The 15,995-nt window shown below is 45.4% G+C and overlaps 1 protein-coding gene across 1 annotated transcript in view; it reads left to right on the forward strand.

The window, feature by feature from the left end:
• The first annotated feature begins 1,614 nt into the window (after positions 1 to 1,614).
• Positions 1,615 to 15,995, forward strand: part of LOC140904149 (uncharacterized) — a 671,145-nt gene continuing 656,764 nt past the window's right edge. The window contains exons 1-2 of the mRNA XM_073326460.1: positions 1,615 to 1,912; positions 3,474 to 3,550. Of these exons, the coding sequence (XP_073182561.1) occupies positions 1,748 to 1,912; positions 3,474 to 3,550 (242 nt within the window). The 5' untranslated portion in view covers positions 1,615 to 1,747. The remainder of the gene's footprint in view (positions 1,913 to 3,473; positions 3,551 to 15,995) is intronic.

Consider the following 15,995-nt stretch of genomic DNA (forward strand, 5'->3'; position numbering starts at 1 on the left):
TAAGTAAATAACTTTTCTATACATCACTCATGATTTATATATGGGGGGAGGGATAGCTCAGTGGTTTGAGCATTGGCCTGCTAAACCCAGGGTTGTGAGTTCAATCCTTGAGGGGGCCATTTAGGGATCTGGGGCAAAAATTGGGGATTGGTCCTGCTTTGAGCAGGGGTTGGACTAGATGACCTCCTGAGGTCCCTTCCAACCTTGATATTCTATGATTCTATGATTTTATATACCTCTATCATATCCCCCCTTAGTCTCCTCTTTTCCAATCTGAAAAGTCCTAGCCTCTTTAATCTCTCCTCATATGGGACCCGTTTCAAACCCCTAATCATGTTAGTTGCCCTTCTCCGAACCTTTTCTAATGCCAGTATATCTTTTTTGAGGTGAGGAGACCACACCTGTACACAGTATTCAAGATGTGGGCGTGCCATAGATTTATATAAGGGCAATAAGATATTCTCCTTCTTATTCTCTATCCCCTTGTTAATGATTCCTAACATCCTGTTTGCTTTAGACTGCCGCTGCACACTGCGTGGACGTCTTCAGAGAACTATTCACAATGACTTCCAAGATCTTTTTCCTGATTAGTTGTAGCTAAATTAGCCCCCATCAAATTGTATGTATAGTTGGGGTTATTTTTCCCAATGTGCATTACTTTACATTTATCCACATTAAATGTCATTTGCCATTTTGTTGCCCAATCACTTAGTTTTGTGAGATCTTTTTGAAGTTCTTCACAGTCTGCTTTGGTCTTAACTATCCTGAGCAGTTTAGTATCATCTGCAAACTTTGCCACCTCACTGTTTAGCCCTTTCTCTGGATCATTTATGAATAAGTTGAATAGGATTGTTCCTAGGACTGACCCTTGGGGAACACCACTAGTTACCCCTCTCCATTCTGAAAATTTACCATTTATTCCTACCCTTTGTTCCCTGTCTTTTAACCAGTTCTCAATCCATGAAAGGATCTTCCCTCTTATCCCAGGACAACTTAAATTACGGTGAGGGACCTTGTCAAAGGTTTTCTGGAAATCTAAGTACACTGTGTCCACTGGATCCCCCTTGTCCACATGTTTGTTCCTCCCTTCAAAGAGCTGTAAGAGATCAGTAAGACATGATTTCCCTTTACAGAAACCATGTTGACTTTTGCCCAACAATTTGTTCTTCTGTGTGTCTGACAATTTTATTCTTTACGATTGTTTCAATGAATTTGCCCGGTACTGACGTTAGACTTACAGGTCTGTAATTGCCGGGATCCCCTCTAGAGCCCTTTTTAAATATTGGCCTTACATTAGCTGTCTTCCAGTCACTGGGTACAGAAGCCGATTTAAAAGGCAGGTTACAAACCCTCCTGAGTAGTTCAGCAATTTCACATCTGAGTTCTTTCAGAACTCTTGGGTGAGGCCATCTGGTCCCCCTGACCTGTTACTCTTCAGTTTCTCAATTAACTCCAAATCCTCCTCTGCCACCCTCCCTTACCCGGGCTGGAGAGGGCGGAAGCGCCCCACGGGGCAGGCTGGGAGATGTAGTTCCTGACTCTCCCAGGAACGGAAGTGACGTTTGGCGGGGGGAGGACGAGAGGGGCTGCGAACGCGCGCGGCGCTGCGGCTCTGCCTGGCTCGTGCGGGGCCGTTGGAGCCTCTCCCGGAGCCGGAGGAGGGTTTTGTGTCTCCCGGCTGTGGGCATGCGCAGATCGGGGGGGCGGAAAGAGTCGGACATGCGCAGAGCGCGGGAGAGAGTCGGGCATGCGCAGAGGCAGAGCTCACTTGCCGCTGCGCCCCGGGGCTGTGGGGCCGGGCGAGGCCGAAGGGTCTGTGCCGGGGAGACCTTCATCCACCCGCCCCCTCGCCGGAGCCGCCCTGGGGCCGCCCCGGGCTCCGCCCGCCCCGCTGCGGAGCTGCAGCCTCCAGGTACCGGAGCGAGCCCCGGGGCCGGGCGGTGACTCTGCCCCAGTGTCCGGGGGGGGGACCAGCCCCCCCGGGGTCCCTGCGTGGGGCCGGGCGGGGGGAGACCTGGGGAAAGGGGCGGGGGGAAAATGTCGGCGCAGCCCGGACATGGCCGGCGGGGGGAGAAGAGCCGGGGCCCCCCGAGGGGCGGGGAGGGAAAGGGGGGGGGCTGAGATCCCCTCGGATTTACCGCTGCCCCCTCCCCTGGGGACCCCCCCCCGCTCCCGCCCTGCCCCCTTTCGCTCCCGGCAGCGACGAGCAGCAGCCCGGGTGACCCCCCCCTTCCCCCACCTCCCTGAGACGGGCTCTGCCCCCCCCGGTCCCCGTTTCCTCCCCACTTCGCGCGTGGCCAGTTCAAATCTCCGCCTTGGGGGGGGGTGTCCCCCCCACTTTACCTGCAGTGACTTGTCCCGGTTTAGGGGGGAATCGTTCCCCGGAGTGATTTCTGGAACGGGCAGAGGCGGGCCGAGCCCCGAGATGGGGAGACCTCTGTTTTAGGTGAAACTGAGACATGGACCGAGATCACAGCCCCCCTTGTGCCAGGCAGTGCCCGACTGCGGCCTTAACTGCTGCCTCCATTGTGCTGGGCGCCTCGGAGACCCCGAGTGAGATCTGTGTCCCCGTTGGGCCTGGCAGTGCACGGACCCTGGCGAAGATCGCGCCCCACCGCTGTACTGGGCACTGCACAGACCCTGACAGAGATCCTGGCCCCACATTTCGTCAGGTGCTGCAGGGACCCTAAACAAAACCAGGGATCCTGTAATACCAGGAGTTGCAGAGCCCCTGATTGAGGTCAGGCCCCCTGTCGTGCAGGGCTCTGCACGGACACAGTTGGCAAAAATTGGGGATTGGTCCTGCTTTGAGCAGGGGGTTGGACTAGATGATCTCCTGAGGTCCCTTCCAACCCTGATGGTCTATGATTCTATAAGATCAGGGTCTTCATTGTGGTGCTGAACAGACCCATCGGGCTGAGTTAATGAAGGCCTCAAATAATTTATTTAAAGACTTCAAGTTACCAAAAAATCCATCATTTACACTTGTTTAAACCTGTAAATGAGCCGAGCCATGCCATGCCCCATGCTGCAGAGGAAGGCAGACAAAAAACAAAAAAAACAGGGTCTCTGCCAATCTGAGTCTGGGCAAAATTCCTTCCCATTCCAAATATGGCAAAGACCCAGCAGCCAGACAGCTAGGAAGGAATTCTCTGTAGTAGCTCAGAGCCCTGCCCATCTAGTGTCCCATCACCAGCCTCTGGAGATGTTTGCTGTTAGCAGTTGCAAATCGGCTACCTGCCATTGTAGGCAGTCCCATCATACCAATCCCTCCAGAAATGTATCAAGCTCAGTCTTGAAGCCAGTTAGGTTTTTTGCCCCCACTGCTTCCCTTGAGAGGCTGTTCCAAAACTTCACTCTGATGGTTAGAAACCTTCGCCTAAGTTCAAGCCAAAACTTATTGATGGCCAATATCCATTTGTTCCAGTGACACCATTGGTGCTTAACCTAAATAAGTCCTTTCTTTCTGTTAGGGGGCTTATTCCTTCACCCACTTACTTCCCTGGTCCTTCTCGCATGAACAGAGAGCAACAATACCCGAAGTCCAAAGGTGCAAACAATTCGATGTTTATTGGGGTGAACTTCCAGCAAGCATGACTCCAGTTTCCTTCCTTAGTATCCTCTTTCCCAGCTCTGACACCACAGAGCCTTACACCTGTGTCCCTGTTCCCATTCCTACCCTTAGCCAAACATGATTCCAACTTCCTTACTCCCATTCCCTGTTCCCATTTCCTCCTTTAGCAAAACATGATTCCAATTTTCTTACCCCCATTCCCTGTTCCCATCTCACACGCCCACCCCCACCCCCACCCCCACCCCCACCCACACCCAGTCACTTCCTCATTGACTACAGATTATATAGTAAAACTTGAGTTCTGCTTAGCTATACCTTAACCAATCATTTTCCTGAAATTTAACTAACCAATCCTAACATATTGTAACATGATTATGTAACCAATTATATCCCACCACCTCAATTAGTTTACACCCAGCAAAATTAATTATACAGCAGACAGGAACAATCACAGAACCAGACAGAGATTATACAGACAAACAACAGCAAAGTGGGAACTATAATGACAAAACAATACAGAAGTGAGGATTTCACATCCCAGCTATTGATAAGTGAGTTCTTGCCAGACAGGATGCTATCAAACTAAGTTTCCTTTTACATTTTCTAGGCACTTCCCTTTCTCTGGAGGTGATAGGAATACAATCCTGTCCTGATAGTGCCTAACAGCCCAATAGCACCTTATTTCAATGTGACTAGTTTGGAATGCGAGGATGTGACCGTTCGCTTCCCAGCTTATGGCTGCCTCTGCTGCTTAGCCAAAGGCCTGAGCCTAAGCACAGGGCCACAAACTGTCACAGTAAGAGAAGGCCCTTACACTAGCAGACAGTGATTTTGATTCTTTCTTTTATACCTCTATCACTAGCCAAGTGATAAGAATACACCTAAATTCTTAGAGTATAGGCCTTTACAGGCAGGCCTGAATATCTATATCCTAACACTCCACCCCTTTTTTTTTTCTTTTTCTTTTGGGATCCTCCTGCCCAGGTATCCCTGGAAAAGCATAGGACATATGGCGACACATTTCCTGATAGGGCCAGGCATCAAGGTGGAAGGTGTCGATATTCCATTTGTCCCACTGCCCCTTGTGTAGTATTGTGCCCTGCACCTTCTCTCATACGGGCATACCACACCTATTCCAATTAGTGTTCCAGACTTCCCATTAGAGTGGGCCTGAGAAGGTTGGGTCCAGGTTGTCTAGTACACTGCAGGGTTTGGAGGGCGTATTACATTCCTAATAGGTTATCTCCCTATGCAACGTAACACAAGTACCGTTAAGAATACAAAATCCACAGCAACACCGAGTTCTGACCACTGCAGTATGGTCCAACATCCAAGACACCCCCAGAACACTTCCTCTCCTCCTTCGATGGGGTCACGATCTTGTGTCCAGTTGCTGGCAGTTGCAACAAGCTGCTCCTTCAAGTTTTGTATGCTTTTGTCCATATCACAAGTCCATTGAATGTTCACAGAGAAATGGGATATTGTCCAAACCAGCTTGACCACTTGGTATGGAATCAGGCAGTAAGCCCTGGCTTATTCACAGCAATAAGATTCACAGATCCATTTGTGCACCAAAGTCCACATAGCAGCATGTAGATGGGTGTAGTTTGGTTATGGGCTGGTGTAATTGTGCCCCCAGTAATATGTACATTCCCAGCAAAACACCTTATACACAGTACACCCAATTGTCCACCCCTTGCATACGCCATTGATCCCGCTCCTCAATAGTCATAGGAGAGGGGCACATCCAAACATCTTCTATTAATTTACACTATTTTACACACACCCCCATTGATTTCCAGTGAGCTCCTCCCCTTCTCATTATTTCCATAGGGCTTGTGGGGGCCACCTTAGTTGCCATTCCATTTCCAGGTACCATGGTAGCTATTACACAGCTGCTGGCCTCCTAGTTGAGAATTTGCATTCCCATACACATCTTCCCCCCCAAGGCCAGCCTTTGGAAGCCATCCCCCACCCACATCATGAGGTTTTCTGTTCATTAAAACACAACAATGCTAGCAACAAGACAAACACCACAAACAACACAAAACATAGATCCATGGTATTCTGGGTTATTTTTCCGCTGGCGCCAGCTTGCTTGTAGAGTGTCTGAAAAACAAAAGAAACAATTTCCTTCCCCATGGTGGGGACAGATTATTGCTTAATAATAATACCACTTTCTTTTACAAATGTCCTTGCTACTTGCAGGAAAAACAGAAGAATTACCTCCAGACTGTCCTTATTTTGTTCTATAGTCAGGCTAGTGAATTACCCCACTCACTGGTCATTTATGAAATTCATGAGATGGTGTACCTCAGTTTCCCCTCTTGTACAACAGACCAAGTTTGCAATAGTTTCTCTGCTGTACCAAGCTTTAAGTTTATTCTCAGGTAATAGCTGAGACACAGCTTCAGATTTTAGCACTGTACACACACACACACACACACCCCTTAAGGTTAACCTGTCCCCCTTATTTTCAGGCTTGACTTGTTTTTTTCACCTCCCTTTCCTGAAGGGCCATAATCTGAGTCTTCTAGTAGCTTGTTTGCTGACCAGATGTATTTGTTATTTGCAGCTCCTTTGTGCCCATCAGCTAGGTAATTTGCATTTACACACAGAGGCTTACTAGCTTGCTTTTGGATCCAAAGCTGTTAGCAGCTCAGACACTGTCTTAAAAGGGAAGCATTTTACTTCCACCAGAGTTCTGATTACTTTCCACTTTCATCTCCTGCTCCAAAACACAGCGATCTGAAAAAGAAAGCACAACCTATTGTGGCTCCTTTTGGAGCCCTATTAGGATTTTAATGAAGTACCATGTTTTATTTGCATTTCTTTTACTCCTTTTCCAATATACACTGCACATGTCCTGGGAAAATGCAAATTCCTTCCATATAGTTTAACCTCCATAACATCATATTAGCCAAATTAATTTTACACAAGGTATAACTGCGTCCCCCATGCCTACAGAGTTTTCATGCAGAACCCACCAAAGCAACAATCTGATCCCCCAGAGCAATCCCAAGGCTCAGTGTTCCCATCATTCCTCCCCTTTTCCTTTTCTTTTACCTGTGCACACACACACACAAAATTCTGTTTTGCCTAACATCCCTTGCACTGTAATTACTCTTTTTACACAACTGTACCCCGATTACACTTCCATCTTGTACAACTAGACACAACCAGGGGCAGCCAAGTTAAGTTCCAGTAGAAACCCCTTCCATCCTTTAGTGATTTTGATTACATTACCCAAAAGTCAAATAATTTTGATCAGATTCTCTCTCTGCCTGCTGCCTGCAGCAGTCCCCTATAGACCATTTCTGTGGGAAAAGGGCCCATTTTCCCTCAGAATAGCTATAAAGGCTTCTGTGGACAGAAGCATAGTGGTGATAGTAGCCACTCTACCTGACCCCCTTGGATAATTTAATGACCAAGCTTCCATCCAATGTGACTGCACACAGTTGCACATACAGTTACATGTATATAACTGGGTTTTATCATTAAACAAAAACTTCCTTCTTGACATCTCACATAAGTATCCAAAGTACCCTCCATTAAAACTTCAGAAAAACAAAAGAGTGTGGAAAGGCAGGTTGCACTTTGAAACTTTTATTTATTTATTTATTTTCCTCCTCTCCCCCAGGACCAAGTCTCAGATCCAGTCTCTAAAGGTGGTCTGTTAACTCTGCTTTTGACCTTAAACCCTTTTGTGCCAAATCATCTTACACTACCCCTAACTAATTTACAACCCTTCAGGAGCCCTTGCTGAAGCAGCACCAAACTTGAAAGATTTCTGGCAGCTTCCCATAATGCTGCCCTTACTTCAAACCTCTCAAGCAGACTGAAGTGCCTCTTTTCCCTGGGAGGCATTCAGTCCCCATGGGCAGGGACCTTCTTCCCCTACCCATATACCAAGGAAATTTGTCCTTCTGATATTTGTCCTTCTGATGTATTTATAGAGAGCAGTCATATCTCCCCTCAGCCTTCTTTTGGCTAGCTTAAAGAAGCCAAGCTCTTGGAGTCTCCTCTCATAAGGCAGATTTTCCATTCCTCGGATTATCCTAGTAGCCGTTCTCTGCACCTGTTCCACTTTGAATGCATCCTTCTTAAACATGGGAGACCAGAATGGCCCGCAGTATTTCAGATGACGTCTCATCAGTGCCTTGTATAACAATATTAACCCTTCGCTGTGTCTACTGGAAATACCTCGCCTGCATCCTAGGACTGCATTAACCCACGTCATGGCCGCAGGACATTGGCAGCTCATAATTATGCTGTTATCACCCAATACTCCCAGGTCTTTCTCCTTCTCTGTCCCTTCCAACTGATAAATCCCCAGCTTATTGCAAAAATTCTTGTCATTAGTCCCCAAGTGCATAATTTTGCTCTATTAATTTTCATCCCATTTCAATTACTGCAGATTTCAAGGTCATGCAGATCTTCTTGTATATATTCCGGTCCTCCTCCATATTGGCAATACCTCCCAGCTTTGTGTCATACTCCCACTTTTTGTGCCAAGGTCACTAATAAAAATGTTGAATAACATTGGTCCCCCAAGACTGATCTCTGAGGAATTCCACTAGTAACCTCCCTCCAGCCTGACAACTCACCGTTCAGTATGACTCCTTGTAGTCTCCCCTGTAACCAATTTCTTACTGACCTTTCACTTCTCATATCCCCATCTTCTCCAATGTAGCGAGTAGGTTCCCATGTGGAACTGTATCATATGCCTTCCTGTCATCCAGATGCTATTGCATTTCTTTTGTCCAAAAGAAAACCACCTCACAGAACAAGGTCGGGTTTCTCTGGCACAATCTAACTTTTGTAACAGTGTTTTATTTATTTATAGTGTTGAAGGCTGGAAGGAACTGTTAGCAATAGGCTGTGAATGGCCATGTGGAGGTGGGGGAAGGGATGGCAGACAGTGTGGGGAGGGGATGTGATGTTGGAGGGGTATATGGGATTCTGTTTTGTAGGAGTCCATGTCTCTGCTCCCTGTGGCCGTGGTGCATTCAGTATCAAAGCAGCATGTCAGCGGAGGAGACGCACACAATAGCTCCATCTGGAACACGCAGCATTCACTGCCAGACGGGATGGGTGATTTTTCAGGGGCCCAGCTTGATATGCCTGGCTGAGGTAGATTCTATTGGACGGTGATCTGGGGCTCTGATAGTTTGGGATGTTCCTTTTTGCATAGTCAGTTCTTTCCCTTTATTGTTTTACCCCCACCTATGCCTGATGCTACTCTCTTCTTAACTTGCTTTTGTTATTTCAGTTCCAGTTTTTAAATGGGATCTAATAATTGCAAAGCTGAATGAAAGATAAAAGAAACAACCATTTGAATTTTGGCACATAGCTGGTAGAACTATACCTAGTGAAGGTATGCTTTAATTACCTGGTTACCTATAGCATTTTCTGGTGGGGTGGATGAAGCAATGTCAAAAAGCCAAAAGCGCTTTTTAGGGCGAAAGAGCTCACCAGGTGTTTGCTCTCTAAGGAGCATGTCACCGGCTAGGGGTTGCAGACTTTCAGGAGTGGTGCGCTGGATTGCATTTACTGATCTCAAAATAAAAGGTTAAGACTTTTGGTTCGCAATATCCAGTGAAATCTTGCAACCAATTATACAAATAGACCCTAATGCTGTTTAAAAAACATGGTATTAATACTGATTCAAAATTGAAATTAAAATTGAGATAAGTGCATTAGAGATTAACTGACACCTAATTTCCATTTCTTAATGCCTGAAATTGACACTTGCTCACACTGTCATTTTTTTTAAAAGCAATGCACAGCACACAGTCAAGTTAATTAATGAAAGCACACCAATTATTGATTGCTTTGTGATGCATAAGCATCTGATTAAGCACCTAATTAAAATGGTACCAATGTAAGTGGAAATAGCAGCTTAGCTCCAGTGTGTTTAAATGTGAATGAAAAGTTTCTATATTAAATACATGGCAGGATTGTAAACAGGGAGAAAATACACAGAAGTGCCTCTTCCCAGTCCTCTTGATTTCTTGTCCCAAACCCCCATGAGTTCTGGCCTCTTGGTCAACTCAGCTCCCAGTCCCACATCAGCTGTGCCCTCTCCCAGCCTAACCCTTTTCTACTGCAGTTCTTCATCCCCCTCATCGAGACAGGGGGTTGGCGCTGCAGCCCCTAAAGCATGTGCGTTAATCACTGTCTCACATACTGGGGCTCTTTAGATTTCAGTGAATGATTTATCAGAGTTACTGACTCTGGGAGGTGGGAGAGAGGAGAGGCTGAGAGGGAGTTTTCTCCCCACCCTCTGTAGGGCCATGTTCAACCTGGTAGCCTCCATGTTACCTCATCCTCCACCCTCGCTCATGTGTCAGAGTGTCACCTTCTGGCCTCACCATAGCTACATCACAATGTAATTATCCTCAACGCAAGCATTACAGTCCAGGAAGGGAAATAATTAAAAGTACTTAATTATTTGAAAGTATGCTTGAAAGGATTGGATTTTTATTAACAAATTGCAGTAAATGTTGATTTCACTTCACACACACACACACACACGTAAAATTAGGTAAAACATAGAAATGCTTCTGAACAAAGTCAAGTTTTGATTTAAGGATATTTACACTGTATATTTTGCATGTGACATTTACAATTTCTATTTCAACAGTTAAAAAGACTTGGTGTTTCAAATCTCAACATTTACTCTAATCAAATAATTGTTGTCCGATGAGCCCCATAACTTCCCACAGCTCTGAACATTGAAAATGTAAACATTAAAAAAAGGGCTTAGTATTAAATATCGATATCCTCTATTGAAATTAAAAAAAGAAATAGACACAATGAATTTTGCTAAACCCACTTAACAGCAGTTGCAATATGCTAGGGCAGGGGTCGGCAACCTTTCGGAAGTGGTGTGCCGAGTCTTCATTTATTCACTCTAATTTAAGGTTTCATGTGCCAATAATACCTTTTAACGTTTTTAGAAGGTATCTTTCTATATGTCTTTAATATATATATATATATATATATATGGGGGGGACGGATCACTCAGTGGTTTGAGCATTGGCCTGCTAAACCCAGGGTTGTGATTTCAATCCTCAAGGGGGCCGTTTAGGGATCTGGGGAAAAAATTGGGGATTGGTCTTGCTTTGAGCAGGGGGTTGGACAAGATAATCTCCTGAGGTCCCTTCCAGCACTGAGATTGTATGATTCAATAACTAAAGTAAATAAGGTTTTTAAAATGTTTAAGAAGCTTAATTTAAAATTAATGCAGATCCCACCCCCGGACTGGTGGCCAGGACCTGGGCAGTGTTGAGTGCCACTGAAAATCAGCTACCTTGGCATGCATGCCACAGGTTGCCTACCCCTGTGCTACGGGATGGAAATTCATGGCTAAGGCACCCAACCTTAATTCTGCCGTGTAGTGACACCAGGCAATCGCCATAGGGCTACGAATAAAGCATTTTAGTGTATAAAGTCCCAAACTAGATTATACCGATTTGTAAAGACACATGAGATCTTTCCCTCAGGGTATCACCTTCACTGGGTTGTTTCTTTTATTGATAATTCCCAGAAGTCAACAGATAAATACCATTCTATCAGTTATGAAGTGGCCATTTCAGATTTCTGGGGAGTGTCTATAATTTTGCACTAGTGGCCGGGTCCTTGGAGAGGCAGAACCTTGGTTTCATTTTAACTTGTCCATGCTCAGCAGCTTCTGGAATTTTGTTCAAAGTATTTACATGTTTCCCTGGCCTGTTCTTAAAAGTGCTGCTAGAGAATGTGGGGAGGGGCAGAAACTCACTGCAGGATCAGGAGCTGAGTCCCTCACATATTTATAGCTCATCGGAAGAAGGACGGGGATTGGTGGGTGTCTGGGAATTTAATAATAAACACAAAAATATTGTTCTTAATGAATTTTCATTTTCTAATTCCCATAACCCACTAATTATCCCTGGCTGCCCTGGGGAGTCTGGGGAGGGAGTACTCGTAAATGCCGTTCGCCAGTGTGGAACTGAAGGCACAAGGATCTTTCACATCCCAGGGTGGGGAACGACTCTTTGGGGCTGGCTGCAGTCTCCCCTTGTTGCTGTGAGAGGAATGGGGTGGTCCCTCATATAGGATACAAACACACTGTGCGCAGATGGGAAATGTAGTTTCTTCCAGGGGATTGAAAATGGTTGCTTTAGCGTCCTGAGCTCTGTCTTCCTGTTTTTGTTCTGACACTTTCAGATCTCTTGCAGAGACAAGGTGGGTGAGGGAATTTCATTTAGAACCAATTAAAAATCCCTCTCTTTGATATCCTGGGACTAACATGGCTACAACAACTCTTTTCCCTTTATACCTGTTCCCCCTCTCACCTCCCCCTCAGCTGAGACTGTCCTATGAGATGAGAAAATAAGGGTTCAGTCCTGTCCCTGGATTAGGTCTTTCCAGCATTAACAGGAGTGAAAGCCTGTGTGCATTAATGACAGCAGCAGCTCTAGGACTCGGAGTTATAGGGAGAAGAGATGGGAGTGAGCAGGTTATGTTAGTGCAAGGTGTGAGTTACACATGTGGGAGGGAGCAAGGTTGGTCACTTGAGTGTTGCATTACCTTGCTAACTGACTAGTGAGGAGTGACAACCATAGTTCCCTTTAAGGTACGCACCTGGACGGCCGCGCACGAGGGAATGAAGGGCTGCATACCTGTCATAAATATAAAGGGAAGGATAACCACCTTTCTGTATACAGTGCTATAAAATCCCTCCTGGCCAGAGGCAAAATCCTTTTACCTCTAAAGGGTTAAGGTCAGGTAACCTGGCTGGCACCTGACCCACAATGACCAATGGGGGAACAAGATACTTGCAAATCTGGAGTGGGGGAAAAAGGCTTTTGTCTGTCTGTGTGATACCTTTGCTGGGAACAGATCAAGGATGCAAGCCCTCAAACTCCTGTAAAGTTAGTAAGTAATCTAGCTAGAAAATGCGTTAGGTTTTCTTTGTTTTGGCTTGTGAAATTCGCTGTGCTGGAGGAAATGTGTATTCCTGTTTTCATATCTTTTTGTAACTTAAGGTTTTGCCTAGAGGGATTCTCTATGTTTTGAATCTGACTGTCTGTAAGATTATCTTCCATTCTGATCTTACAGAGTTGTTCTCTTATCTTTTTTTGTTCTTCTAATAAAGTTCTGTTTTTAAGAATCTGACTGGGTTTTTTGGGGTCTTAAAAATCCAAGGCTGGTCTGTGCTCATCTTGTTTATTCTCAAGCCTCCCCAGGAAAGGGGGTGGAAGGGCTTGGGGAGATATTTTGGGGAAATAGGAACTCCAAGTGGTCCTTTCCCTGATTGTTTGTTAAAGCACTTGGTGGTGGCAGCGTTTACCTAATCCAAGGGCAAAGACTTTGTGCCTTGGGGAATTTTTACCCTAACCTGGTAGAAATAAGCTTGGGGGGGTCTTTCATGCAGGTCCCCACATCTGTACCCTAGAGTTCAGAGTGGGGAAGGAACCTTGACAGTACCTAATTAGTGGAGCTGCGCAGATATGAGTCCACTAATTAGGTGCCTCCTGGACCCTGGAGAGGATGTGGAAGAAGGTGAGGTGATGGGAGAAGTAGGGGGTAGGTGGGGTGAGTTGGGGGTGGGGAGTTTGGGGTGTCCTGACTTCCAGCCGGGCTGCTGCAGGGAGAGGAGAGAGTCAGACTCTCTCAGCAGCCCGAGCTGGGCTGCAGCTGCTGGTGCCGGGGAGAGAAAGGACTGTCTTCCAGCCCCAGGCTGGGCTGGGGGAGCAGGCTGCACGGGGGGTGGAGGGACTGGTCAGAGCAGGCTGCACGGGGTGGGGTGCCAAGATTTTGAGCAGGTTGCTGGCATTTTGGAGCATGCGGGGGATGTGGCTACATGTGGGGTGGGGTGCTGGGGAAACTCCATTGTCTGATTAGTGCATCAGAGCAAGGTCAGTCCAAGCACATCTTGCCTTTTCTTGTTGTTGTGGTAACTATGAGTCTGGGGTGAGGAGCTGGTATTAATTACCACCTGATTATTGATATAATTACAAGATATGAAATATGCCAGGAATAATCTGATGGGGAAGGAATAATGTGGCACCCCCGCTATTTTCCACTGTTTAGAATTATAGAGCAAACACAAAACAGTGACTCCTCTGCAGTTCTATACCAAAATATTTTTCACCTAGTATCAGCAGGGAAAGATGAAGAGCTTGCTTTGGGCCACATTGCGTTTCAGTTGACAGCTGTTGGACATCTGCCAGAGATGTGAGAAAGACTGGGCTAAGATTTAGTTTGATTGGAGGGAGACAGATCCAGAGCAGAGAGGTAAAGAGGGCAGAGGGATTCTGCATTAGCAGATCTTAATGCAGAATCTGACTTGTGTTTGTTGTTTTTTTTTTTATTGTAAAGCATTTAGGCTGCTTTTGTAGATATGTGTTAATAATCTGTCCTCTTCCTAGAGTTCTGAGGAAGTTATATGAGTATTTTTAAAGAGTGCAGACTGCAGATTAGATTGCAGTGAGGTCTTAAGTGCAGGATCAGGCTCTAAACTGCTGTCCAGTCCACACACTGAACAAACTGAAAAAAACACTTCGATCTTTCTGTTGTAGTGATCTTATGGGTAAATTACAGCAATCCAAGGTTAAAAGAAATACATCTGTGATTTTATTTTGATGATTGTGGCTTTAAGAAGCTGGTTTCTTGCTATTTACTTTCTCTTAGATACTGATCCTGCAAACAGTTATGCCTCTGGAGAGCATCCATGCATAGGCATTTGCAGGATTGGGGCTTTAGTGAATGAATACTGGAGCAAAAGCATGTGGCTAGGCTTAGCTCGTGACATTGGCACAGTTACATTTCAAACAAAGTTTATATAGGTGTTGATGGCTTAAGGTAAGAGAGGCAAGGATTCTTTTAACAACATAATTTTTTAGCGTGTTTTAGGTGTCTGAAAACTGTGATCTTAATGGTTTTTTAAAAAAAATATCCTGTTACTAATTAATACATGGTAAGTAGTTAAACAGTATCCATGGTAAAGTTCTTCCAGTTTTATTTGTTTGGCGATTAGAGTTGGATTCCAGACAAGTGATTTCCATTAAGTTTTAGAATTTGTCTGGGGAGAGGTATTGGAAACCATTAAGGCCAGATCTTTGCTGTCTGGTAGAGGTCTGGCTCTTCCGAGTACTCCATTGACTCAGAAGTAGAAAGCACAAGGTGTGGTGCTAGGTGTTTTGTAGGATGAAGACCTTATTTGCAAGCTCTTTGAAGCAGGGATCTGTCTGCAAACTCCAAAACCATGTGTTAATGTGCTCCAGGGCTTCTGCTCTGAGTTTTTGAGTGTGTGTGTGTGTCCATGTGAAAACAGGAGAACTTTGCCTGTTTCTACAGGGCTCTGTCGAACTTGCACAGCGTGGGTCCTAAACACTCATTTAAAATACCTATAACTGACCAGTTGATGTTTTACTTCCCTTTGTGTTTTCAGTGTTGTCACTTGTTTGTTTGGGGTTTTGTTTGCTGTCTGTGTAGCTTTATTACTTCTTTTTACTGTTCTATGTGTGTGAAGTATTCATCCAATTAAGAATTGACATCCCATAGAAATGGTATAAGCCTGAGTGAATACCTTCTGCTCTCCTTTCCAGTATCCAGTACATGTACTCCAAGGGCAGTGTCAATTTTCTTTTTATTTGATTTCATACTAAATACATATCTTGAGCAGTGCACCTTATTAATTATCCCTTGTTTTAATATTCTTTCTTCTTCTTCCATACCTATGAACTGTTTAAAAATATATATTATATCTAGGGTTTTTGTTTGTACTGGTGGCTCACATCCACACACTACCTCAATATTGGTGGAGCACATAACAAAATTCATTCCGCACGTGGATGGAAAAAATTAGAGGGAACATTGGTGGCTGCTCCCTCTTGGGTGGATGGGCCAATCCTGGGGCCCATTATCTCTTGGTGATTTGATTTCCATTCCAAGTCCATAAAGTAGATTTTCAATATAAATACTTTGTTCCTTACATACGACCCATATGTTGATCTCTCAGTCATTATGAGTCTTGACCAGTTATGAGCTTTTTGTAGATGCCTTTGTCACAGAGTCACCACATCAATGCTCTAGAACTACTCTGTATGAAGCCAGTCAGGACTCTGGGGAAGCCTCCTCTCTCTGAGCAGACTGTCTCCAGGGCAGAAGCTTCCACAGCTTTGACCTTCCTGGGTCTGACCTCAGAGCATTCAGCATCCCCCTTCCACAGTGTGTGCTTCCTGCAGCGAGTCCGCCCAGATGGGGTTCCTGGGGAAACCAGAGGGTCCTGCACCCCAACTCTGCAGTCGGACATGATTCTCAGCCAGCCAGTAAAACACAAGGTTTATTAGGTGACAGGAACACAGCGTAGAACAGAGCTTGCTATCACAGAAATCAGTGACTTTCAGGCAAGTCCAGCTTGGGAGTCCTG

The sequence above is a fragment of the Lepidochelys kempii genome, chromosome 28 (assembly GCF_965140265.1).
Source record: "Lepidochelys kempii isolate rLepKem1 chromosome 28, rLepKem1.hap2, whole genome shotgun sequence".
NCBI lineage: Eukaryota > Metazoa > Chordata > Testudines > Cheloniidae > Lepidochelys > Lepidochelys kempii.